This window comes from Semicossyphus pulcher, unplaced genomic scaffold, assembly GCF_022749685.1.
Source record: "Semicossyphus pulcher isolate SPU_LCO1_2020_fin unplaced genomic scaffold, fSemPul1.0.p SCAF_13, whole genome shotgun sequence".
NCBI classification, from domain to species: Eukaryota; Metazoa; Chordata; class Actinopteri; order Labriformes; family Labridae; genus Semicossyphus; species Semicossyphus pulcher.
Genome location: NW_027211637.1, coordinates 31,504,953 through 31,531,810, shown reverse-complemented (window position 1 = coordinate 31,531,810; position 26,858 = coordinate 31,504,953). Strand labels below are relative to the sequence as shown.

General features: G+C 45.6%; 3 protein-coding genes across 5 annotated transcripts in view; all 3 read right to left on the bottom strand.

The window, feature by feature from the left end:
- Window positions 1-3,601: 3,601 nt before the first annotated feature.
- LOC138589179 (tripartite motif-containing protein 16-like) lies at window positions 3,602-6,192 on the bottom strand. Its single transcript, XM_069659359.1, has one exon. It carries the CDS (start codon window positions 6,132-6,134, stop codon window positions 4,455-4,457), a length of 1,680 nt encoding a protein of 559 aa, XP_069515460.1. The 5' UTR covers window positions 6,135-6,192; the 3' UTR covers window positions 3,602-4,454.
- Window positions 6,193-10,632: 4,440 nt separating this feature from the next.
- LOC138589417 (tripartite motif-containing protein 16-like) lies at window positions 10,633-12,607 on the bottom strand. Its single transcript, XM_069659679.1, has one exon. The coding sequence runs from the start codon at window positions 12,605-12,607 to the stop codon at window positions 11,612-11,614; it is 996 nt and encodes a 331-aa protein (XP_069515780.1). The 3' UTR covers window positions 10,633-11,611.
- Window positions 12,608-19,054: 6,447 nt separating this feature from the next.
- sulf2b (sulfatase 2b) overlaps window positions 19,055-26,858 on the bottom strand; it is a 70,199-nt gene continuing 62,395 nt past the window's right edge. For all 3 annotated transcript variants that reach the window (XM_069659379.1, XM_069659382.1, XM_069659380.1), the window contains 9 exons: window positions 24,836-24,932; window positions 24,630-24,724; window positions 23,644-23,703; window positions 22,259-22,428; window positions 22,028-22,170; window positions 20,605-20,728; window positions 20,413-20,446; window positions 20,119-20,175; window positions 19,055-19,180 (listed from right to left, as the gene is read on the bottom strand). In XM_069659379.1, the coding sequence (XP_069515480.1) occupies window positions 19,150-19,180; window positions 20,119-20,175; window positions 20,413-20,446; window positions 20,605-20,728; window positions 22,028-22,170; window positions 22,259-22,428; window positions 23,644-23,703; window positions 24,630-24,724; window positions 24,836-24,932 (811 nt within the window). In that variant the 3' untranslated portion in view covers window positions 19,055-19,149. The remainder of the gene's footprint in view (window positions 19,181-20,118; window positions 20,176-20,412; window positions 20,447-20,604; window positions 20,729-22,027; window positions 22,171-22,258; window positions 22,429-23,643; window positions 23,704-24,629; window positions 24,725-24,835; window positions 24,933-26,858) is intronic.

Sequence of the window (26,858 nt, the reverse complement as noted above, 5' to 3'; positions counted from 1 at the left end):
TCAGCTCTCAGCAACAAACAAACACAGAATCGAACCCACTGTCCCTGAAATGACGTCTGTCTATTACAGTTCACAGAACTCAGCGGTGGATCCAACACAAGAATCATGGCGACTATAAAACCTGAGTCCAGCATAGAGAGGCTGAGTGAACGTGGTCTGCACTCTGTGGAGGAGAGTCATGGTTTTAGAGATGCTGTAGAAGGACAGAATACCTGCGCTGTGATCCAGGTACACTCCGACTCTGGAGGACCGAGGACCTGAGACAAACATTTGGACACCGTTAGCCCGAACAAAATAATATCTGTCATGATAATATAACCCCCAAGATTTGTCATTGCTTCCAAATCCCAATTCCTCCTTCATCCCTGCTCTTTTTATATTCTTGTATGCGACTGCTACGCCAACTTCTTCTCCTCTCCTCTCCACCTCCCAGTAACAACGTCCAGTCAGACTCTCTCTACTCAGGACCTGCCGGTAATCAGTGAATCTGTCTGGATGACTGGAATAAGGCTGTTCTTCACTCATTACTGTTACTTTTCTGTTCCCATCAGATAATAACAGCTGTGTGTTTACTGTGTTTGGATCCAGTGTGATGTCACATGAGTACTGTAAGAACTCAGCTCTGGAGGGCTCCACCAGCTTGTGTTCCTTTAATGGAACTTCATCATGATGAGGCTGCAGGTGTTCCTCACAGTAAGAGGCCACACACTGCAGACAGAACTTGAGGGCTTTCCGTGTTTTCCTGGTGCAGACATCACAGGCCACATCTTCAGGTCCAGCATAGCAGTGATCAGCAGGAGCAGCTTGGAGTCCAGTCTTCTTCAGCTCCTCCACCAAATCTGCTAACATGGTGCTTTTCAGCAGGACAGGCCTCGGTGTGAAGGTCTGCCTGCACTGAGGGCAGCTGTAGATGTTCCTCTCGTCTTCTACATCCCAGTGGCCTTTAATACAGTTCATGCAGTAGCTGTTACCACAGGAAGTAGTCACCGGATCCTTCAGTAGATCTAGACAGATCGAGCAGCAGCATTTCTCTCGGTCCAGCTGGTTTCCTCGTTGTGCCATTTCTCCTCTCAGTGACAGAGAAGGTCAAATAGTTCCTCTTTCTCTGGACAGAAACTGTCTGAGCTCTGACGGACAACAACTGTCTGCTCTTGTCGACTCGCTGCAGTGAATGAGGTTTTTCAGCTCCAACATTTCACACAAAACTGTTCACAATGAAGGGGAGGGAACAGAGAATGATCTTGATGGATCAGAGGTCGCTGTTGGGGAGAGAGGGAAGATTTATCAGTCTCTGAGAGAGGTAATACACAGGGTGTGTTATCTTCATTTACAGTGTGCAGTAAAAGTAGTTGGGAGCAGAGAAATACTTTGAACCGCTGTTTGATAAGGAGGGGAGGATATTCAGGTTTTACTGCGTTCCACACAGAGCAGCTTTTAACAGGAGACAGGGTGTGTTCTCTCAGAAACAACAAGAGGTCATCATAGATGGACTTGGCTGTGGACTTGACTTCCTTACTCTCAGATGAGGAAGTTTAATAATTATAAAACGTGCAAAGAACAAAACAAACACATGAACAAATGGCCTTTATTAACTGAAAGACCTGTAGTATCACTGCACCATCTGCAGGAGGTTGGAGCGTGTGCAGCTTATCTGTAATACGGAGCGAGTTCCACATATCCAGGATTTCGCCTAAAAAAAGGAACAAACTATGGCGTCTGAAATCTGTGGTGATAAACTACATAAAACCAGGGCTTCCATGATTGCCTTCACATAAGAGGGGTGAAGATGTCCCATCACAGACTTTGACAGGCTATTGGCAGCAGAGTCAGCTAGGTCCCCATCAGCACCTCGGCCTGCTAGCATCCAGCGTGCTAGCCCTCAGCCTGCTAGCCTTGGTCGTGCTAGTTAGCTGCCTGCAACCCCACCAGCTAGTCCCCAAACTGCATCCCAGTCAGCTAGTTCTGAGCCTGGCTGCAACCTGCCAGTCCCTGCTCTCAAGTGGGCTAGCCTCTGGTCTAAATCCATCCCTGAGGATTTACCATTCTGTGGGGATCCGACAAGCCATCAAGACGTCATCCACCAGAATCAAAGGCACCTGTCTCCTGTCTGCTAGAACCTGACTGCACCCAGGCTGCTAGCCTCCAGTCAGTGAACCAGTTGGCTTGCAAAGAACCAGCCGGTGTCCTGCCTGACCCTGCCCTGGAGCCACCTTTTGGGAAGTCCTCCAGAAGAAAGATTGGCTCACACAAGTGTGATGCCAAAAAACTGCAACCAGTCCTGTCTGGTCACCAGATGGTGGTCCATCCGGCTCCTGCCCCAGCCTGCGGTGAGGCTGACTCCTGTTCCTGAGGTCCAGGTAGATTTGAACCCTGTGAATCTAAGCTGGCCTTACAGGCCTACTCTCAGCCTGAACTTTGTGTATCCATGCTGGCCGTTCGTGTTGAGACTCAGCCTGACCTCTGTGACACCAAGTTGACTGTCCCTGCTGCCTCTCAGTTTGAACTCATTGACCCGAAGTCGACAACTTTCTCCGGCCCCCACTTCCAGCCGAGCACTGCCGGTCCCCACTTCCAGAGACGGGTGTCTCAGCCGACACCTCGTCAGGGCCAGAGACGGAGGTCTTTCAGATGCGGCCGACAAATGCGTCTTCTGTTACCCTGGCCACCGTATCCCAAGATGCATTGCCCACCAATTCAAACGAGTTGGCGGACTTTTAAATGGCGGAAGAACAAACTTTAAAATGTAAAAGTTTTTGGTTTCAACTCAATCAAATAGCTAATGTTGCACATATTTAAGAAAATGAAAGGGCCCTTGAAACAAATTATCGGTAGGTTATAGGTTAACTTACGCAACATTAGTTATGCTAGCTAGTTAGCCCACTAGCTACCTGTTGCTAGGCGACAGTAGCAGCATTTGGTGACACAAGGGTAGACCAGACCGTCTCATTTCAGTTCAACTTTAACGTCTACGCAGGCTTTGAATGGATCGTCCTCCATGGACCGCCTCCTTCGAAGGCTGCAGCCCGTGGATTGAGACACAGCTGTAGTATTTCGACCTCCTGCACCATCTGCAGGAGGTTGGAGCGTGTGCAGCTTCTCTGTAATACGGAGCGAGTTCCACATATGCAGGTTTAATTTTGGTAATCTGGCTTCACTGAGCCTAACAAAATGGAACGAACTATGCAGTCTGAAATCTGTGGTGTTAAACTAAATAAACCCGAGGCTTCCATGATTGCCTTCACGTAAAAGGGGCGGAGTTCGCAGCAGATGACCAATCACAGACTTTGACTGGCAGCAGAGCAGCATATTTACCTAACTTGGAGTGAACTCAAATATTAGACAAATAAGACAAAGATTTACACATAATTATGGGTGTAGAAATGGGTAGGGACGGTGGGAACATGTCCCAACAAATGTCCAGCTACCGCTGAATTCTCCCTACCAAGAATTTTGTCTGTAAATTAGTGGAAGAAAAAAACAAACAGAAACACAATCGTTCGTTCTTTCTGTTTTATTTGTTCATTTGTTTCTTCTTACAGAACAAATGTGGCAGAAAAATACTTTTCATCGTTTTAATAGAGACGAAATCTCTTCTCTCATCCTGTAAAACATTCAAATATGTCTCATTACTCCTCTTGAACTCGGACACGTTTACATGAATACTTCCAATCAACTGTGAATCATGGCCACAAGCTGCTACCAACACTGATATTTACTTATACAGAGAAATAAACACTATGATTTCTGTTTCATGATTGGTCCAATGTTATTAGACAGATTTTTGATGACAACATAGAAACCAAACACAAAATAAAGCCCATAACCCAACCTAAAGATACACCTGCAGTCCCACAGGGAGGAGGGGGACAAATAACCAAGAGAGTTTTGTCTAAACCTCATAAATATCCTCACATATCATCCACATGAGGCTGTGTGATGCACGTTGTCCATAGTGGGAGTATGCAAAAACAAACCAAACAATCGTTATGTAATAATATCATCTTAAACGGGGTAGACAGCAGCTCAGTCTGCAGGGACTTCGCTTGGGAACCAGAGGGTGGCCGGTTCAAGTCCTGCTCCGGACCAGGTGTGGAATTGGAGCTGGTTCCTGTCCTTGAGCAAGCCGCCAAATCCCCCACTGTTCGGGGTGCATGTCCATGTGCAGCCCCCTCACTCTGAAGTCTCTCCGTTAATGCACGTCCATGAGAATTAGTCTTCTTCCTGACAACATGCGCATCAGTAGAGCAGTTTAACATGAGCAGTGGCTGAAGAGACAGGAAGGAGCGCCACCTTAACAAAGTCCAACACCAACAAATGAGCAGGCGTCAAAGTACCGCTCATAATGTTTGATTGGCAGCTGATCTGTGTGCAGGGAGGAAATGCCACAACAATCAGCTCTCAGCGACAAACAAACACAGAATCAAACCCACTGTCCCTGAAATGACGTCTGTCTATTACAGTTCACAGAACTCAGCAGTGACTAACACAGAAGTAAACCTGGTATTATAAAGCCTGAGTCCAGCATAGAGAGGCTGAGTGAACGTGGTCTGGACTCTGTGGATGAGAGTCATGGTTTCAGAGACGCTGTAGAAGGACAGAATACCTGCGCTGTGATCCAGGTACACTCCGACTCTGGAGGACCGAAGACCTGAGACAGGAGTTTTTACATTGTTGTGGCAAAATGTATAACTGTTGTTGTCACATTCTAACGCCCAAGAATCGCCATTGAATCCTAATTTACATCTCAACTTTCCCCCTTCTCTGCTAATATTGTCGTATGCGACTGCCACAGAAACTACTTCTCCTCCCCACTCCACCTCCCAGTAACAACGTCCAGTCATACACTCTGTACTCAGGACCTGCCACCATTGAGTGAATCTGTCTGGGTCACTAGCAAAAAGCTGTTTTTCACTTATTAATGTTGCTCTTCTGTCTCCATCAGATAATAACAGCTGTCTGTGTGCTGTATCGGGATTCAGTGTGATGTCCCATGAGTACTGTAAGAACTCAGCTCTGGGCTCTGGTTGTGGCAGTAAAACGTCCGGTTGAGTCACTGTCTGTGAGATGTTTGTCCATTTCTCACTCAGAACGTCCTGTAATTTATCTCTGACCTTTGACACAGCCGCTGACACATCCTCAAAGTACCTCAGAGGAGGGGTATTGATGCTGGATGAGTCTGTAGATTGATTGAGTCGTGACAGTGACAGGTAGGCACGTAGAAACTGGTGGTGATCCTCTGTGAGTGACAGCTCCTCCAGGTCAGCGTCTCTCCTCTTCAGCTCAGTGATCTCCTGCTCCAGCTTCTCCTGAAGCTCTCTGACTCGACTCACTTCAGCTTCCTGCTGGGATCTGACCTGCTGCTTCACATCAGAGCGTCTTTTCTCCATGAGACGGATCAGCTGAGTGAAGATCTTCTCACTGTCCTCCACTGCTTTATCAGCAGAGCGACTGATAGCCTCCACCTGCTGTTGAAGCAGCTTCACATCTTTGTCTCTGTCCTGGACTCTCTGCTGGATGTGTTGTCGACTCACCCCGAGCTCTCTCTGCCTCTCGGTCCTTTCTGCTGCAGCTGAGACTGTGTCGTGGCCTTTATGTTGGTCCACAGAGCAGAGATAACAGATCGACTGCTGATCAGTACGACAGAACATCTTCATCACCTCATCGTGACGAGAGCAGACGTTCTCCTGGAGCTTCTTGGAGGGCTCCACCAGCTTGTGTTTCTTAAAAGTAGGTGATTCAAAATGAGGCTGCAGGTGTTCCTCACAGTAAGAGGCCACACACTGCAGACAGGACTTGAGGGCTTTCTGTCTTTTCCCAGTGCAGACATCACAGGCCACATCTTCAGGTCCAGCATAGCAGTGATCAGCAGGAGCAGCTGGGAGTCCAGTCTTCTTCAGCTCCTCCACTAAATCTGCTAACATGGTGCTTTTCAGCAGGACAGGCCTCGGTGTGAAGGTCTGCCTGCACTGAGGGCAGCTGTAGATGTTCCTCTCGTCTTCTACATCCCAGTGGCCTTTAATACAGTTCATGCAGTAGCTGTGACCACAGGAAGTAGTCACCGGATCCTTCAGTAGATCCAGACAGATGGAGCAGCAGCATTTTTCTCGGTCCAGCTGGTTTCCTCGTTGTGCCATTTCTCCTCTCAGTGACAGAGAAGGTCAAATAGTTCCTCTTTCTCTGGACAGAAACTGTCTGAGCTCTGACGGACAACAACTGTCGACTCGCTGCAGTGAATGAGGTTTTCAGGTGTTCACACGTATCCTCATACCTGCCGATGAGTGAAAGGGAGGAAGCAGAGAAATACTTTGACTGGGCAGAGCCTTTTGAGAAAGAGAGGATATTCAGGTTTTACTGCGTTCCACACAGAGCAGCTTTTAACAGGAGACAGGGTGTGTTCTCTCAGAAACAACAAGAGGTCATCATAGATGGACTTGGCTGTGGACTTGACTTCCTTATTCTCAGATGAGGAAGTTTAATAATTATAAAATGTGCAAAGAACAAAACAAACACATGAACAAATGGCCTTTATTAACTGAAAGACCTGTAGTATCACTGCACCATCTGCAGGAGGTTGGAGCGTGTGCAGCTTATCTGTAATACGGAGCGAGTTCCACATATCCAGGATTTTGCCTAAAAAAAGGAACAAACTATGGCGCCTGAAATCTGTGGTGATAAACTACATAAAACCAGGGCTTCCATGATTGCCTTCACATAAGAGGGGTGAAGATGTCCCATCACAGACTTTGACAGGCTATTGGCAGCAGAGTCAGCTAGGTCCCCATCAGCACCTCGGCCTGCTAGCATCCAGCGTGCTAGCCCTCAGCCTGCTAGCCTTGGTCGTGCTAGTTAGCTGCCTGCAACCCCACCAGCTAGTCCCCAAACTGCATCCCAGTCAGCTAGTTCTGAGCCTGGCTGCAACCTGCCAGTCCCTGCTCTCAAGTGGGCTAGCCTCTGGTCTAAATCCATCCCTGAGGATTTACCATTCTGTGGGGATCCGACAAGCCATCAAGACGTCATCCACCAGAATCAAAGGCACCTGTATCCTGTCTGCTAGAACCTGACTGCACCCAGGCTGCTAGCCTCCGGTCAGTGAACCAGTCGGCTTGCAAAGAACCAGCCGGTGTCCTGCCTGACCCTGCCCTGGAGCCACCTTTTGGGAAGTCCTCCAGAAGAAAGATTGGCTCACACAAGTGTGATGCCACACCGCTGCCGAGTGCCAAAGGGACTCAACAGCCCAGTGCCAAAAAACTGCAACCAGTCCTGTCTGGTCACCAGATGGTGGTCCATCCGGCTCCTGCCCCAGCCTGCGGTGAGGCTGACTCCTGTTCCTGAGGTCCAGGTAGATTTGAGGCCTTACAGGCCTACTCTCAGCCTGAACTTTGTGTATCCATGCTGGCCGTTCGTGTTGAGACTCAGCCTGACCTCTGTGACACCAAGTTGACTGTCCCTGCTGCCTCTCAGTTTGAACTCATTGACCTGAAGTCGATAACTTTCTCCGGCCCCCACTTCCAACCGAGCGCTGCCGGTCCCAACTTCCAGAGACAGGTGTCTCAGTCGACACCTCGTCAGGTCCAGAGACGGAGGTCCCAGCTTGCGCCGCATCATGTTCAGAGTTGGGGGCCCTAGCTGGTGGTCCGTCAGGTTCAGATATTTAATGTGACATCATTACTGCAATGGATTGTGGGCAATTAAATCAGATATTTAATTCCACATCTTTAAACAATTCAAAAAAGCTGTTCACAATGAAGGGGAGGGAACAGAGAATGATCTTGATGGATCAGAGGTCGCTGTTGGGGAGGGAGGGAAGAGTTATCAGTCTCTGAGAGAGGTAATAGACGGTGTGTTATCTTCATTTACAGATTCAAGAGTCAAGAAGTTTAGTGTCATATGCTCAGTAAAAACACAGCAGCTACACCAGGCAATGAAATTCTTGTCCGTCTCCCTTCACAGTAAAAACAAAGAATTTAAGTAAAAATACAGGTTAAAGATATAAGTGCACTATGCATCGTGCAAATACAAGTAAACATGAACAGTAATATTTCACAATAAATTTGCATAGTAATGAAAATATTGCACAGTAGTGTAAATTTCACAGCCCAACAAGTGTCTGTATGGTACAGTTCAATTATGCTGTTAAAGTGAGAGTGATTGAATGGGGGGGGGGGGGGGGGCAGTGTTTGGGTGCTTTTCGACAGCAGGAACTTTCACCAGGAACTAGGAACCTTTTGAGGAACTCTGTGCGTTTCGACAGCAGGAACAAGGGTCTAAATTCAGTTCCAGGGTAGTTGACTTACCCCCTGAAAAGTCCCTGCTCGGGGGGTAGGACTTTCCTAAGGTCCAGGAACTTTCAGGGCAGGGCCTGCAGTGCTGATTGTTTCTGATTGGTCAAGTACTCACAGTTTTATTTCACCCACTAGTGCTACATGATATTGGAAGATCAGTTCCTGATCCTGAATCTGATCCAGTTCCGGTCTGGCCTGATCCCTATTCAGTTCCTGTTAGACCTGATACAGTTCCTAAGCTTGTCCCCGATCCAGTTCCTAGTTATTTTCCATTTTCCTAAGGCTGTTCCCGATCCAGTTCCTAGTTATTTTCCATTTCCTAAGGCTGTTCCCGATCCAGTTCCTGTTCTGGTCCGGCCTGTTCTTGGTCCGGTTCCTGTCTGGCCTGGTCCTGATTCTCTGTCAGCGGTCCAGCAGACACCGGTCCCTGATCCCTTGTAAGTGGTGCAGCGGACACTGGTTCCTGATCCTCCTGGCCCCCCTCCAGACCTGTTCAGGCCATCTGCCCAGCCACGGTGCCTTCTTCCTTAAGGCCCTTGAACTGCCTCTGCCTTGCCTTCAAAGAGGGCTGCACCTGGAAGTGCAACTCTCTAGACACTCCTCCCTTTCATCTGAGGGCAGAGAGCAGCCATCCTCAGGCAAGGATGAAGCGTCCATGAAGCTGTGGAGGAGGAGACTGACATGGATGTTTCTGATGAGTATTCCCCACTGTGTGTCCTGTGATCTCTCATCTGCTGGCTCCAAGAATCTCCACTTGGCCTGGACTTACCTACTGCCTGCTTGCTACTAGTTGGGGCTTCAAGTGAGTGCTTACCTGGTTCTGAACCTGCTGCTCCCTACACCACGTCTCCTGACTGCTCCCCCACGGTACTGTTGCCTTTCTGTGAACTGTTTTGTGAGTGCGTTTGTGGCACCACTGTACCACACTCACCTATCTGCCGCACTGGCTCACTCAGCCCGAACTTCCAGCTTAGTCAATAGACTCAGACAGCTCTTACAGACTGTATAAATAATGGACGTAGTCCAAGTGACGTCACCCATTGGTTTCTGAAGAAGTGTTTTGAAGCCCAAATTGCACCGCCGCTGGCAGTTGCCATATTGGAAATGCCGGCTAATCCAGAGACAGGCAAAGAGGCGCAGCAAGACCGAGCTGAAGCCTATGGCTGAGGAGTATGGGTGGGCCGCATGAATCAGCTAACTATGGCTAAGAAGCTAAGCTATATGCTCCTCAGGGTAGCTAGCGGTTATTTGCCTTAGACTGTATAAATAATGAATGAGGTAGTTTAACTTCGCGTTTCCCATAGAGGAGATTCTGTTTGTGGAGCTGACTGACTGCAGGTGTTTATCAGAGTGGAAACTTAAGATAACCGGTCTCATCACTACGGTGCACTGTAATCCGGGAAAAGCCAACAACTCCTGACTCCTATTTACTGGCCTACGATTAAATAAATGTTTGATAAACACTGAACAGGCTAACAAGCAGCTAAAGCGAGCACAGTATACCTGCTACTTAGTGCTAAAAATATATCAGTACAATAACACTAACATTTAGCTGGAGCTGATTTCTTGCATGTTCATAAAGTTCCATAAATCCCACAGAGAGACGGATTATTTGTCCTCTAAAGTCTCCAACAACACAAACAGGTGAAGTTAAGTTCAGTGACCGTGTGTCTGTGTTGACGTCTAGCAGACAGCCAGCAGGATCCACCTGTCAATCAAGTGATCCGACCCCTATGATTTAAGGCTTAATATAATTTAAATGGGTGTTATAAAAAGACCCCCCCCCCCCCCGCCCCCACTGTTTTCTGGAACAGTAAACTTAACTATTCATAACAAAACCGTTTTTTGTACCAGGCTGTAAACATGTTTATTTCTGCTGTCAAATTGGCATTTTCCCACCTGCTGTAATGTTATTCCTTGTTTTCTGGAGCCTCAAGTGGCCACTCGAGGAACTGCAGTTTTTTGCACTTCCGCATCGGCTTCATTTTTCAACACCGGAGGTTGCCGCTTGACAGCCTTAAGCCTTATAACTGAACTGTTTTCACCTGCCTGTTTGATCCTGCACCTGTTGGAGCTATAACTAAAGATTATAAGCACAATCCCCGTTTCTCCATGTGCTGCATTTGAGTCCAAACACACACGTTACAAATGTTGTCTAATAAGTAAAATAAAATGCACAGATCTCTGGAAACGTTCAACCTCCTGAGGGATCACAACCTCTCAATACAGTAAGGAAGTGAGTGTTTTAGGATCAAAAACATTAAAAGAATCAAACTTTGGATAAAGTTAAAAAAATAAATCAATAAAAGAAAATATGACATTAACTCAATGTAACACAATCGTTCTTTCTTTCTGTTTTATTTGTTCGTTTCTTTTGACAAAAATGGCAGAAAATCATTTTCAGGATTTTTATAGAGACGAAATCTCTTCTCTCATCCTGTAACACATTGAAATATGTCTCATCACTCCTCTTGAACTCGGAATCGTTTACATGAATACTTCCAGTCAAATGTGATTCACGGCCACGAGCTACTATCAATACATATTTCTGTTTTATCAGGTGTTCCAATATTATTTCTGGAGCACATGAGTCACTTGTGTTTTAATAAAGTTATTGTTTTACACATACATTCCTTTTAATGTCACCTCCTCATTGCAATGAGTAATAAATCGGTGTGCTGTGATTAATCAAACACAAATGTCTCCATTAGGCATCAGGTGAGCAGACATCATCATGAGCAGTGGCTGAACAGACAGGAAGGAGCTCCACCTTAAAGTCGAGCTGAAACAGCATCTCCAGAGTATCTAGCTTCCGTATCGTGACGTATGTCCGAGTGAAACAGGACGTGCAGGCGGGACATATCATTAGAGGGATTTGATGTGATCGTTGAGAAGTGGGCGTAGACAGACGTTCTCCACAGCGCAGCAGCTAGCTAACTGACCGAGCGTTCTTGGTGCTCTGCGGCTAAATGTTGCAGATTGATTGGTTGAAATTGTTTGGTGCTAACTTACGTAAGCACGCGTGAAATTTAGTTTTACCGGAAGAAGAAATGATCAGATTTTCATATAAGAATACGAAGAAATGGATATTCTGTATTTTTTTGCTCTATATTGTCAAACAGATGCACCATATTACCGGGGATGTGATCTAAAAGGATTAAAATTTTTCATTTCACCTCGACTTTAACAAAGTCCAACACCAACAAATGAGCAGACGTCAAAGTACCGCCCATAATGTTTGATTGACAGCTGATCTGTGTGCCACAACAATCAGCTCTCAGCAACAAACAACACAGAATCGAACCCACTGTCCCTGAAATGACTTCTGTCTATTTCAGTTTACAGAACTCAGCGTTGGTTTTAGGATAGAAATAATAAAACCAAAGTCCAGCATAGAGAGGCTGAGTGAACGTGGTCTGCACTCTGTGGAGGAGAGTCATGGTTTCAGAGATGCTGTAGAAGGACAGAGTACCTGCGCTGTGATCCAGGTACACTCCGACTCTGTAGGACCGAGGACCTGAGACAGGAGTGTGGACATTGTTGTGCCAAAAGTTATAATGGATGATGTCACACTGTAACGCCCAAGATTTGTCATTTTGTCCCAGTTCACACTCGCTCCCCCTCCCTGCCCTTCTGATGTTCTTGTATGCGACAGCTACAGAAACTCCTGCTCCTCTCCTCTCCACCTCCCAGTAACAACGTCCAGTCAGACTCTCTCTACTCAGGACCTGCCAGCTTTCAGTGAATCTGTCTCTGTGAAGAGAATAAGGCTGTTCGTCTGTCATTAATGTTGCTTTTGTGTCCCCATCAGATAATAACAGATATGTGTTTGCTGTGTTTGGATCCAGTGTGATGTCACATGAGTACTCTAAGAACTCAGCTCGGGTCTTGGGCTCTGGTCTGGAGGGCTCCACCAGCTTGAGTTTCTTTAATGCAGCTGCATCACAATGAGGCTGCAGGTGTTTCTCACAGTAAGAGGCCAGAGACCGCAGACAGGACTTAAAGGATTTCCATTTTCTCCCAGTGGAGACACCAGAGGCCACAGCTTCAGGTCCAGCAGGCGCAGCTTGGAGTCCAGTCTTCTTCAGCTCCTCCACTAAATCTGCTAACATGGTGCTTTTCAGCAGGACAGGCCTCGGTGTGAAGGTCTGCCTGCACTGAGGGCAGCTGTAGATGTTCCTCTCGTCTTCTACATCCCAGTGCTTTTTAATACAGTTCATGCAGAAGCTGTGACCACAGGAAGTAGTCACCGGATCCTTCAGTAGATCCAGACAGATCGAACAGCAGCATTTCTCTCGGTCCAGTTGGTTTCCTCGTTGTGCCATTTCTCCTCTCAGTGACAGAGAAGGTCAAATAGTTCCGCTGCAGTGAATGAGGTTTTTCAGCTCCAACATTTCACACAAAGGCGCACACACCCATCCTCATACCTGCAGATGAGTGGAGGGGAGGGAACTTTGATCGGGTGGTGCTATGGAGGATTTATAACTCGGACAGTAGCTGTAGCTGGCTGAGAGAATGTGACCTCTGTGGTGCATCTGCAAGAAAGCAGGGATACCGTGATGTTGTCTTCAGGGGGTTTATTAATAACAGGATAATATCTGGGTTCGTGCGTGGCTCTACAACAAACAAGAGAGTAAACAGCATCAGCACACAAGCAAAACAGCAGCACTGACAGAGGCATTGAGCATTACTACTGCTAACAAATGCTAACAGCATAACGCATGGCTCTATATGAGTAAACCTACAAGGTAAATGGCTAATGAGCAGGTCGTTTGGATTACAACGTGACATTAGCGTTAGTAAAGGCACCGTCTTTGTAGGCACTTAACAACGATACACAATCACAGTGACGATTAGATTACACTCAGAGGACACTTGAGGCCTTTCTCATTTCTCTATTTTGTGCCTCCTCGTCTCCTCGCTCCTCGCTCCTCCTGCCTGTGACCCGGAAATTGATCTCAGCACGCCATCTTGAAGGATGTCTCAATTCATATAATGCAACCCACAGCATGTCCACATGTTGCTCTTTCTTCATCAAAACCAGAAGACAAACTGTCTCCTACATTAGAAGGACAGCTGTAGGCCTGGACTTTTTATTTTAAGCTTCCACAGCCTGATGTTCATGTATTGACCGTTTTTGAGCGGAAACAAAACATAACATTTAGGCGCGAGGCACAGCAGGTAACTCATTAATTATTTACATCTGCAGACACGCCGTCAGGTCCGGACAGGATCTCATAAAGTTCTGTGTGCTGACCATCAGAGAAAGGTCGGCTGTAAATGTTTATGTACTTATTGTTGCTGCTGGATCACACGGCTGTATGCTCACGTGCGTGCATAAAACGGACACTGGACAGTTGGGCACGATTGTTGGTGACACAGGTAGTTATGCTTGAGGATTATAATAAATGTTTCTCTTAGTTGCGTGTGTGAGTGTGTGTGTAAAATAAAACAATTAAACAGGTATGACATCCGTACATTCGCGTGACATGATGCCACGTTGTGAAGTGATTTAAAGGAGTCATAAACACTGTTCTGCTGACAGAGATCATAAAACACAGCAGGCTGCAACAAAATAGACAGATGATTCAGCTGCGCCGCACATCATATTTAATTGACGTCGCTCGCATGTCTGGTAGGAGGGACTAAGACGCGAGGACAGGAGTCGAGGAAAGGACTCGAGGAGGTACAAACTGAGAAATGAGAAGAGCCTTTATACATGTCCATTACTATTACTAGTGTTAGCATGCGGTTAGCGGACTTTATGCTAATACAGCCCGCTAGTGTGATACAACTGAACACGTTACCATGGCAATATAAACTAATGGCACCGAGATATATATGACCAGTCTACTCACAGGTTTCTAAACGCTCACGTCAGTGTAGCGACACACTCTCAGCAACTTGTGCCTGAACTACTACCACAGGGCAGCCGACACATCCGGGTGTTTGTGAGCGGAACAACAACAAGGGCGCTGATTGGCTGGTGGCTGCCACCTCAGACAATGACTAAATCACAATGTTACACGAATGAACAGGTCTGAGCCCGCTGCTCGAGACGGAGGGGAGGATATTCAGGTTTCACTGCGCTCCTCAGAGAGCAGCTGTTCCCAGCAGACGGGGTGTGTTCTCCCTCTGAAACAACAAGAGGTCATTACGGTTTAACTTGAGCTTTGACACGTTGCTGTTTCAAATCATTTATTAATTAAGATTTGTAAACTTTGTTCCCACAGCTCCTTGAGGTCGGATGAAAAAGTTCAATTATTATAACTAGGGGTGCACGATATTGGATTTTTTTGTCAATATCCGATATGCCGATATTCTCCAACCCTTTTTTTTGCTGATTTCAATACCGATATATTAGGTCCAAGTTTTTTCTTCCTCAGTGCAGAGACCATCAAGTCTCCCCTGTAGTGGAGCAGCTATCACGCCTACTCTCACTGTAGCGGCCCACTGGCAGATGGAGAAATAACATTTACAGTGCTTTTTAAAATGAACACATTCACTGGGCACTATAAGAAAACTACTTAAACTTAGGTCATGGACAAAATGCCATATTTATTTGTAACATTTTCTTTCATATAAAACTGTAATATTCATACAGCTTAGTTTTCTGCTCGCAGGACGGATGTTGAGCAACCACTGCAACCTTGCTGTCCGTTTGGGAAACTTTGAAAAAGTGCCATACCGCCGACATCTTGCACTTTTCTTCACACTTGATGGAAGAAGTGTGGTGAAGGCAGTGTGCGCGCACACTCGCGCCGAGTCACACCAAGCTTCTTTAGGGAATCATCGAGCATTTAGGCAGAATTAAAATGATGATGTCGACACGTCATTTTCAAGCCATAATCTGCAGATACCGATAACGTAACACTTATGCCCTTGCCCTTTCTGTCTGAAGTTTGTGTGTTTCTGCATCCTTTCTGTATTTGCAGGGCGTTTGTTGTTCATGCTTTTGTTTCGGCTTTTTGCAGCATGTTTTTTTTTCATTCGCAGCACATTTCTGTCGTTGCATGTGTTTCTGAATTTGCAGCCTGTTTCTTCTGATGGAAACCATTGCCCTTGTTGGCCAGCGTACAAATGTTATATTTAGTTTTTCTGTTAAAGTAATATATACGACATCCAAAACAGATTTAAACACAAACACACATCAACATTAAAAAAATAAACATTTTGGCATTCGACACTTTATTCACAAACTAGAACCAATCACTGTGTCCACAGGTCAGTGGCTGACTGTACAGGTGTGTTAGATCAGTATTAACATCTGCTGCACGCCGCAGCTTACATCATCACCCCATCCTCCAATCAAAGTGCTCAGCAGTTTGTCCTTCAGTGTGTGTGTGTCAGTGTGTGTGTGTGTGTGTGTGTGTGTGTGTGTGTGTGTGTGTGTGTGTGTGTGTGTGTGTGTAAGTCCGTCCAGTTCAGAACCAGGAGTCTCAGCTGGTCCGATCTAGTGAGCTTGTCTTTAGAAAAACACACCTAAACATTTACAAATACATTCAAACACAACCAGGAGATAGTTGTTAGACAGCAAATAGCACCGCAGAGCAAATACATTTGGGGTTAAAAATAAAAACAATATCTGTCGGCTGCAGCCACACAGGAGGGAACGAATCCACCTGGAACACTTTTACACTGTTAGAGTGAAACTGTGTGAGAGCGCAGTGTTTCCTCAGATCAGCATCATGAGGTCACATCCGAGGAAAAGTTTTCTACAACATAATAAATGTGAGAAATCATCAGTATCAAAGAGTCAGAGCTTCTTTCTCTAAGCGCATTTTGTAAACAACCAAGATGGCGGCCGCTGGGGTGGAGTCGGTACAAAACAAACTGGACAGCAGATCACGTTACGTACAAATGGTTACGTTTTGGCTGGAGTGTATGAGAAGCAAACATAGCCTCTGGTTTCAAAGTCAAGCCAATGGACAAGTTCCCCAAGTCTTATAGAAGTCTATGAGAACATGCTCCTCCTCCTCTCCTGATGTATTCCCCCAGTAAACATGTTCCTAATGACTTTATGGTCTCAGTCTCTAATTTCAAGTCTTCTTCAACACAGCATGATGTTCATTTAGTCACTGATGCTCCCATTGAGAGTCACACAGACATCAAAGGAGGGGAGGGTTTAGGGCGGGGCTACCTGTGATTGACAAGTCACTACCAAAAGGACAAGTCTCTTCCAAATACGGTCATGTCTGGCTCCAAAAAACCAAGATGGAGATGGCCAAAGGTGCCAAAGTTGACGCTTGAAAGTGGAATTCACAGACCAGTGGGTGACATCAGAATGACCACGCCCCCTTTCTTACAGTCTATGGTACAAATGACCAAAATATCATATCAATATTCAAATGTGTGTAGACCAGAACCACAGTTAATGCATCATATTGGCACTGGAAAGAGTTTTAGAAACAGAGGGTCTGATTCTTTCGTCTCCATGCTTGTACACAACACGTGGAAGCTCGCCAGGCGGCCATTTTTCTTCTCCTGTTTTTGAAGGCAGAAAAATATACAAATCTGAGGTTATGATCGATCTAAGCTGCAACAGAGACACCCACCAGTTAGAAAAGATCCCACAGATACATGGCACAGAGGAATGTTAGCTGTTCTCTCATTGGTTTAAATATTAGCCAATCAGTGTGCTTGATGCTCATTGCTGAACCTCTGAAGTTTTTATTCCCAGTGAACCCCCGCAAGGAAAAAACACCCTTTAAGTGTGCCTGTGATGTCACCCAGTGATATAGAACTTGTGTGTGTGTAGCTGAAAGGCATCCTGGGAAATGTAGGAAATCGCAGCAGCGGTGGGCAAAACAGTGCGACAGAAAACAACAATAAAACATTTCACCATGAAACACAGACGGGTATTTGGATTTAACAGTGTAAGAGTATCTGAGGGGAAGTTTCAACACTGGTACACGTCTGATGTCGGAATATTCACGTTTCTCAAACAGTTTTCAATCGTTGAATCACATCTGGGAAGATTTAAAGTTGACATAAAAAGTGTCAGAAACACCAGATGTGTTCGAGTCGTGTGTCCCACAGTTACATTTTACATTTTATAAGTAACATGTTGTAATTCAGGTCTCTGATCATTTCTGATAAAGGTCAAAATGGACGCCAATAAAAAAAATTAAAAGTGAAAGAACTCTGCTGGAAGGAGGAAGTAAAAAGGAAGTGACGTGATGTGCAGGAGGAAGGTGATTGGACGGTGATGTTTGATGGTTAACACATGTAAAAAATGTGACACAAAACCAGGAAGTAAGGGCACCACAAAGTTCTTGACAAAATGACATCACTATGTAGTCCTCTTTTCATTGGCTCCCGAGACATCAAGAGATTTCACGCCTCAACAGTCTTCCATCTTTTGTTTCTTTACTTCAAAATGTTCTCCTCGTTATTCTCTTCAGGGCTGCAGAGTTGCATCATGGGTACTGTAGTCAGTCGCCAGGTTAGTACAACTGTAGCTCTGTCGTCAGTTAAGCCTCGTGTTAGTGGAAGAATTAAAAAAAACAAAACAGGGATGACATCACATTTACATCAGCGGTGATGTCACAGTGTTCGACAGTTTTTTCTGCTTTCGTCTCAGTCTGAGTTTAGTAACAAAAACAACAACAGGAGAACAGGTCCTTTAATGTCTTTACAGATGGTTAGAGAGACTAAATATGGACAGGGAAAACAAATATGGCCGCTGGGAGGTCACCTGAAGAGGAAGAGGAGGAGGAGGAGGAGGAGGAGGAGGAGGAGGAGGAGGAGGAGGAGGAGGAAGTTTGGAGTGTTTGCTCTGTTTTGTCTTTGTTCAAATGAAAGAATGATTGATCAGAGAACCGATAGAAAACAAACGTTTGTTTTTCTGCTTTCCAGAGAGAAATATGCAAAGAGGAAGTGTTTTCTTTTTGTGGAAATGCCGCGAACACGGAAAAATCTTATTGGTTAAATTTAACCTCAGTGGTCGGAGCCCAAGAACAGCGTTACATTTCAGTCACGACTGCAAAAGAATCACCTTCCTGTCTACAATGAATCATTTCTTCAGTGCAAAAAGCTGCCCGAGCTGTGAGATCATTTCAACACGTTACAAGAATATTTCAGAAGTTAGGGTTTTAATCTGGGTAGAAAAAGGGAACGCCGCTCCTCACTGCTCCTCAAGTTAGTGGTAATGTTCCTTTAAACTGGTAGATCTGACCACTTGTTCGTAGAAAATAAGACTCTAAAAGGTGTTCAGATCAAATGTGTAGCTAACGTTTCCTGTGCTGGGTGTCTGGGTGCGGCTCTGGGTGATGTTATGAACCCTGGCATGACTCCGTTTGGTTTTCAGACATAACTGGAAGGTGAATTTTCCCTGGTTGTGTTTAACCACGATAAAAAGCATAAATGATGCCGCGGTGAAAAACACGTGAGTAAAAATCTGCTTGGCTCTCGGTCTGAACACAGCTAAGGACTCAAATTAGAGATGAACTGACTTGATGAGAAGGCAGTCTGACACCGTGGTTATCAGATAAATGTCTCAGGTGGAGTTGGCGGCTCCACCTGGAAGTCTAAACTCCTCTCCGTCTCCTCCTCCTCTTCATCACCATCGTTCCCCCTCTTCCTCCTCCTGCCCTTGCGTCCTCCACCCGGGGCTGTCTTTCTCAAAGGCGGATCAAGGAGGAGGATGAGGAGGAGGATGAGGAGGATGAGGAGGAGGAGGAGTGTTTCGTCCCAGCGTCTCCCTGAGCTGCAGGGTGGGAGGGCCAAAGTTTGTCACAGAGATGGCAGAATGGTGAGTTTGGGGGCGTGGTTGTTGACAGGTGATGCCATCTCCTCAACGACCACGCCCTGCTCCTTCAGGCAGCTGTGGGCGGGGTCAGGAGCCTGCTCCAACCAATCAGGAGGCTCAGCCCTTCCAGCCGTCCCAGATCGGACCTCTGGATCCACAGAAAACAACAACTACTGTCAGGTTCTGAACACAGGTACGAGTGTGTTTGTCTATCTGTGTGTGAGTCATAGAAGTTAGCGTGTTAGCGGACGGACGGAAAACTGAGGAACATGCGGGAGCAGCAGAAACATCTGGCACAGAAAAACAAAAGTGTTCTCACTGCTGCACAAAGATTATCAGAGCAACTGGACGACTTTTATTTGTGGTTTCAGGTGCTGAAAAATGAAGCCCATTGGAAAATGTTAACAGCTGCAGTTCCTCTGGTGTCCACTTGAGGCTGTCTCCAGCAGTGAGTCAGTCCCCATAGAGCCCCATGTTAAACTTTACAGCAGAAATAAACATGTTTACAGCCTGGTACAAAAAACAGTTTGGGTCTCTGTAGCTCATTTCTCTCTTCATGACAACTATATGTTTTTATATGTTAGCACTGATTAGCAGCTAACTGTGTGTGTGCTCACCTTACCTGGCTTGATAGCATAGCTTGTTAACCATCTAGTTAGTCAGGTAATATATAGACCTAAGAATAAATAATGTTTTAATTAAAGGTACATACTGACTTTGTGCGGGGTGAAATGTTTCTGTAATATATATTTAGAATCTATTCTTTATTGTTTTAACTCAGAACGCTCGACCCAAACCGAACACGAGTCTGATTAATGTTCATCTGTAGGTCAGGTTTTTTTGCTTGTCACGTGTCAGAGGTCAGCTGGTTTTTCAGCTTATTTTATAAATAAATTATTGAAGTTGTTTACATGGAAAAGGAAGTGAACATAGTGTATGTTAAACAGATCAGATAGACAGACAGACAGACAGACAGACAGAAAGACAGACAGACAGACAGACAGACAGACAGACAGACAGACAGACAGACAGGAGCAGCATTAAAGCAGTAAGCAGGCCAGGTGTTCTACAAAGAGGAAGACTCACAGGGTTCGAGACGATGAAGGTTTCTTGACTCTCGGCCACTTCCTCCTCTCAAACAGCCTGATGCAACAAACACACACGTGTTACACACAAACACACAAGCACACAAGCACACACACACACTCACACACACACACACACACACAGACACACTCTCTCTCACTCTCTTTGCTCCATCACCAGCAGCCCACAGCTCCATCAGGAAGTCATGCAGCATTCAGAGCAGGAAAACACAAAGTCTGCGTGTGTACATGTTAATGTGTTCATCTGTGTGTGTGTGTGTGTGCGTGTGCGTACCTGTAGTCATCGAAGCTGCTCTGGTCCCGCCCCCCTGATGAAGAGACATTCTGATTGGTTAGTGAGCAGAGGCCTTTTTGTTTTGTTTACACCTCGTAAGATAAATTTATGAAGTATGAACGTGTGTGTGTGTGTGTGTGTGTGTGTGTGTGTGTGTGTGTGTGTGTGTGTGTGTGTGTGTGCGCGCCCTACCCTGCTCCAGTGAGCGTGTGCGAGGATTACACTGCTTGTGTCCCCTGCAGCCTCTGAGCTCCATCAGCTGGACGTGAAGCTGATTGAGGACCGTCCGATCTAAAGAGCTGACAGCGTTGATCAACTAGACAGAGAGAGAGAGAGAGAGAGAGGGAGAGAGAGAGAGAGAGAGAGAGAGAGAGAGAGAGGGAGAGAGAGAGAGAGAGAGAGAGAGAGAGAGAGAGGGAGAGAGAGAGAGGGAGAGAGAGAGAGAGAGAGAGAGACTTTAAGCATGCTACAAAGGTCCACCAGATGGCAGTAGCTTCATTCTAAGTGCTGCATGTGAACCAAGCGGGCATCATGTTTTGTTTGGTCTTGTTTAAACATGAAGGGATTCTGCTCGCTTACATGCCAGCAGGCTTTTAATTTGAAATGGAAACAGGAAGTGTTACCTTTGAATTTACAGCATAAAGTCGGGACTTTAAAAGAACAAACGGGAGCAGACAAGAAAACAAAGGACTGGTTCTAAAATACGACCGGTTATGTTAACCAGGCTTTCTGCTTCAGGCTCTGTGAGCGCCCACGGACAAAGGGGCGTTGTACGCATCATTGACGCTTCAGTCAGACTGTTTACATGAGAAGCGATGATGAATATATAAAACGTTCTTACTGCTGCTGCAAATAAGGGGAGAGAGGAATGTACAGTTTGAGCTACTGTGACTGCACGGCTTCGTTCTGTGGCATTACATGCGTAACGTTACGTTCCAGACGTGGGAGGAACCCACGCAGGCACGGGGAGAACATGCAGGCTCCACACAGAAAGGCCCACTACGTCTGAACTGGGATTCAAACCAGGAACCATCTGGCTGTTAAAAAACGGCTCTAAACTTGAGCAGATATCGTTTGTGTTGTTTCAAAGCGACTGTTAATCAGCTAACACATTCTCGCTCGCATTTTAAATCTTTGGTGACTTTTGCTCTGATGTTTTCAGGATCTGTCGGGTCAGAAGGCAGAGAGTGCAGGTCCAATGTGTAAAGACACAGCAGTCATTTTATTTATTCATATAAAAAGCTACAGATGGAAATAAAATCTGTGATAGAAGTAGTCCTAACTCAAGGTTTAAGCCTTTTCCAGAGCTTGGATCATATTTCTTGTTCGTGTTCTTGGAATGGAACGGGCTCAGCTGTCGGGTTAGTCAAGTATAGAAAAGTTAAATCCATCGAAGTCGGATCCACTTGATGAAAACGACATCACGAGATAAAAGCTGGTAAATAGACCCTGAAGTTCGAACGTTTTCCCGAGCTGAACGATAAATGTCCCCGACACAAAGCTGAAGCTTGTGTTTCATTTGTTTAAAGGATAATTGACACATTATTAGTGTCTTAAATATCTTTAGAAACCAGGTCTGAAGCTTGTGTGTACATGTGTGTGCGTGTTTGTGTACCTGGTATGGATCCGTGTTGAGGTCAAAGTACTCCAAGAAGCCGGTGGCAAACTCACAGAACAGGAAGTTGTGGGTCTCGTTGATCGTCCTCAGACACCAGTACGTGTTGTTGTTGGCGCTGGTGCAGGCGCAGAACGGACCCACTGCAACACAAACACTGGGATGTAACACAGGAGACTCCACCTGTGGTAACACAACCTAACGAGTATTTGGTGTGTGTGTGTTTCGTACGTGTCCAGAAGGGCGCTGTGTGCCAGTGCTGGTTGTCGTGCGTGAAGCAGGTGAGTCCGGGCATCGAACACGTGTCGTTGTTTCTGATCCTCTTGATCATCTTCCTCATTTTCTTCCTCCTCTTCTGCTCCTTCAGAAGCCACGCCTTCTTGTCCCGAGCCCCACCCTTCCTGCAGACAAGTAATCAGTGAAGGTATATATAAAACAGAAAGAGCGGGTAATGACTTTATGCACTTCCTGTAAATGGTCAGAATAAATAGAAAAATAGAAGAAATCTAAAGAAAGAAAACATTTCCAAACAGAACAGGACGTATTGTTTCGTCTTTTCAGTCCTCAGATCCTCCAGTAGTTTACTTTCTATGAGCGAGCTACACCGGACTCCTTTTATCTTGTTGCTTGTGATTTTCCTGTTTTGTGGAGTTCCTCAAGGCTCACTCGTCGATCCTCTTTTATTCTCTACGTAGATATTTGGCAGTGAGATTTAAATGTGCTTTTTATACTTTTTTAGGTTTTTAATCTTCCAACATTTTTTATGAACATTTAAATATTAGAGCACAAACATTTCACTTAAAGTTCACTTTATTTATAATCCAGAGCAGGGAACATCCTGTGACAGTACTTTTATTAGGCCTCTGTCTGAGTCTGTGGGTCAGGAGGAGGAAATAACCCTAATGATGTCATAGTGATGTCATCACGATTATATTTATGATTAAGGAGATGTGTAAAAAACAGTCACTTAAAGATACAATCTCGAAAATTTCGGTCTCATTCTCTCTGGCGCCTCTAATGGTCATAAACGGTAACTGCAGGAGCAAACTTCCCAATTTAGCCAGACGTCCACGATTGTCTCCGGCTGTAACTCTTGATTTTCCTGGCTGACGGTCGCTTTCCTTTTCAGACTGTTTGCTTCATCTGAGCGTCGAGTTTGTTTCTTCTTCTTTGGATTTTCACTTCTTGTTGAAGTTGTATCTGTAGTCATCCATCTTTTCTTTGTTTGTTCAGCCATAGTAGATTACTGTTTACTCGCAACACTTGCAGAGAGCGGAAAAGCAGCCGCTTAGCTCCGCCTACCCACAGGCTCGATCACCATTGTGTTACCTCATTCGGCCTTTTTTACCTCATTTATTTACCAAAAGAAAAAGTGCCAAATGAACATATTTGGAATGATTTTGTGTCTTTCTGTGGAGGATCCACGGCAGGAAACAATCACATTTAGTTTTCAGCCTCAACTTTAAAAAGGCCACGGTCCTGAAGACCTCGTGAAGGTAAACATGAAGCTACAACATGACTAGAGACGTGCAGGCCAAATGAAACATCTATAATTGATCGTAAAGGTCCGATCAGTTTGTTTCCTGTGTGCTTCTTTATTCTATTTCAGGTCTCACCTGAAGGGGTGAACGCCTCCTCCTCTGTACCGCAGCTTATTTTTCAGTTTGGACTTATACCTGAAAAAACACATTAAACCAGCTGTAACAAGTTACAAGCACATTTCTTCTTCTGGCTTTTCAAAGGTCCCTTTCACACATGCACTCCTGACACCAGAAACTTCATGACAGTGTGGCGGCCTTCTTGCTTTAGCACGGCCTGCTTTGTGTTCCCTCTCTTCTGTGTTGCAGGTCCCTGGTAGGCGGGGCTTCCGGCGGGGCTACCTGGCCAGTCTCCCCAGGTGCATTATAGACCTGGCCTTTCCAGCGTGTGGTTCTCTCTTCACCTTGCTCCATGCTCTGGGCACCAGGTTATTGTTTGGTTGGCTTCGGCCATCTTTGTAGTTTAGTTTCACACCATACAACACACCAGAATTTAGTGACTTTTTTGTCTTTGCTTGAGCGCGTTGCTGACACGAGGAAGTGGTTGGAGCTCGCTAGCACATTATTGTTGCAGTACAACTCCTGGGGAGACAGGCCAGGTACTCCCAGGTGCATGGAAGCCCCTTTACCAGGGACCTGCTAAAGCAAGAAGGCCACAGCAGTCTGCTCCTGACATTTTCCAAAGAACGCTGGAAGTACGAGCAGTGTGATCCATGCAGCTACTTTCAGCGTCGGCCGTCACAGCCAGAAGCATCTGAATCTCGTCCTCTCTCTGCTGTCGTCTTGTAAACGATCCTTCGTCTTCAACCTCGGATGTTTTTAATCATCCTGCTGTGTGTCGCTCTTCTGGTTTCACACCAGTCACATGATATAAACATCATCACCCCGCCCACTCACTCGCGGTGAATGTTCCGGACTGTTACCTGCTGCGTTCACACCTCAGCTCCCCCCGACTTCTTGCAGACATTTTACGAGGACACATGCCGCCCACCTGGACTGTGTGGGGACGTTATCAGGAGTGCAGTGCAGGTGTGAAAGGGGCTAAACTGTGCTGCTCCACTTACAGGTATTTATTACAATCGCACTCCAGGGGGCGGGCCTTCTTCAGGTGACCTCTGACCTCTCTCAGGTTCTTAATCTTCGTCTGCAGCGTCTCGATCTGACACACAGAGAAAAAGTTGATTAAGACACAGACTTCGTTAGCGAGTTATTAGCTGATTATTAGCTGATTATTAGCTGATTATTAGCTGATTATTAGCAGTAGTTTTACCTCGTGGTCGATGTGCAGCTTGTGGTCCTTCCAGGCCTGCAGAGACTGATACACTCCTGTGTCACACTTGACCGTGGCGTTGGACAGAATGAAGCATCTGCAGTGAAACAAAGAGCACATCTTAATGACACGAACCTTCAGCTGTCCTCATGGTGGGAGAGAAAAAGAGCAGCACTTTATAAAAGTGTAAAAACAACACCAGAAGCTGACATTTCTTTTCCAATGACGACGACTCTTTTCCCCTGAATGTGTGAGCTTTTAAATGAAGGATTATTTGTCTCACTGATTCACACCTCGTTGATTCAGCAGAGCAATCAGAGCTCCATCTGTGCCGAAGACTCTCGTTTAGTCATGATTTATCAGCTGTTACACAACATTTTGCTCCCACCGCAGATTGTAATTAAATAAGAGCTATTACATGACACGCTAATGAAAGAGCTGAGTTTAACTTTAGGTTAAGCTCTATTTGCACGGGACTAATGTAAGCTGGGGATCTCTAACGACTGTAAAGGTCATCTGTGTCGCTTCTTTAAAGTAACATCAGGGAGTAAATGTTGTGCGGAGCCTCGACACAGTTTCTGTTTCCCCTGCAGTCAGTGACGACGACAGACTGATCCAAGTTTGAGGAGCGGCTCGTTCGGGAAGGATACGCTGAGGCCTTCATAAAATATCACCGTTTAAAAATCACATTAATTATTGAGCTGAGGAAATGAAACTACAGAAAGTCGACTTGATGTGAGAGAGAAAACACAGGTGAGTATATCTGGACTCTTTCTTGCTCTCTGTGCAATCGGAGGAGTTTTAAGGGACTGAGTCACAAACTAAGCTTTGATTATAAAACTGCAGATCAGCACGTTTACTGTGTACAATATAAAAGAGGTGTTAACGTCCGGGCCTGAGCTACGAGTGTACACATGACTTATGTCTTATCTTATTTTTAAAATCTTGCAGGTCTTAAAGAACTTAGACGCAGAAGTTTTCCAGATTCCTTGAAAGAGTTGGATGTGCGCCCTGATTGGACAGTTTAGCGTCCTCTGATTGGACTCCCTAAAAACACGGTGTTTCACCTGGATGGGTGGGGCTTTGCAGGACGTAACAGTGTCGGCGAGCTCTTTGACTGTCAGCCGTCTCGCGCGCTAACAGTTAGCAAGCTAACTTTATGCTAACAGGTTTCCTTTGAAACGGTTGGTAACGTTTGCCCCATGGGCCTACAAAGAATGAAGTTACCCCAGTCTGTTATTAACTTGGGTTAAATGCTATAACCCCAACTTCAGCAGTTTGTCAACCTGAATCGCACCTCATGTGTGTTCATGGTACATGGTGGAGGCTAACTGCCCTGTAAGCTCATGTGGGCCGGGCATCTATTGATGCACTACACACTACACTGTCATCAGAGTACAGACCCCCGTCTGAGCATGTTTGTTGTTGGACATAATCTAATCTAAATGTTAATATATTTCAGCACTATTTAGTTAATCTTGGAGTTAAGGCAAAGTTTAGATCAATAAACAACTTTGTCGGTTACAGTTTTGCGAGCTTATCTGACAAGACGAGCTAAGTGCGAGCCGACGAGAACACGCATCAGAAACACAACGCTGTGCAGGACGTAAGGCTCCGCCCCCGGGTGAAATACCATGTTTATAGGGAGTCCCGTCAGTGGAGTCGAGCTGATTGAACGGTCAAAAGTCGTGCTTGTAACTTCAGGATCACACATGCACATAGGAACCGTGTGTCTGTCACTCAGACTTTGTTGAAAATATTGTGGCACAGAGTCCACGAACACAAATCTTTCTACAGCGACAAAAACTTTGTACACGTTTGCAAACCTTTTCTGTGAGCACCAAATATTTATACACCTTCAAAATGTATTCACTAATTCACAAAGCTGATTTTTTTTATGCATTCACAAATTTATACTTAGATGCAACGCGAAATTAAACTGTGAGCTGTGAAATTATTAGTGAGCATAATTTTACAAGCTCAAACTCTTTTTGACCTTTGTTTGACTCCGTAGTTGGAGGGT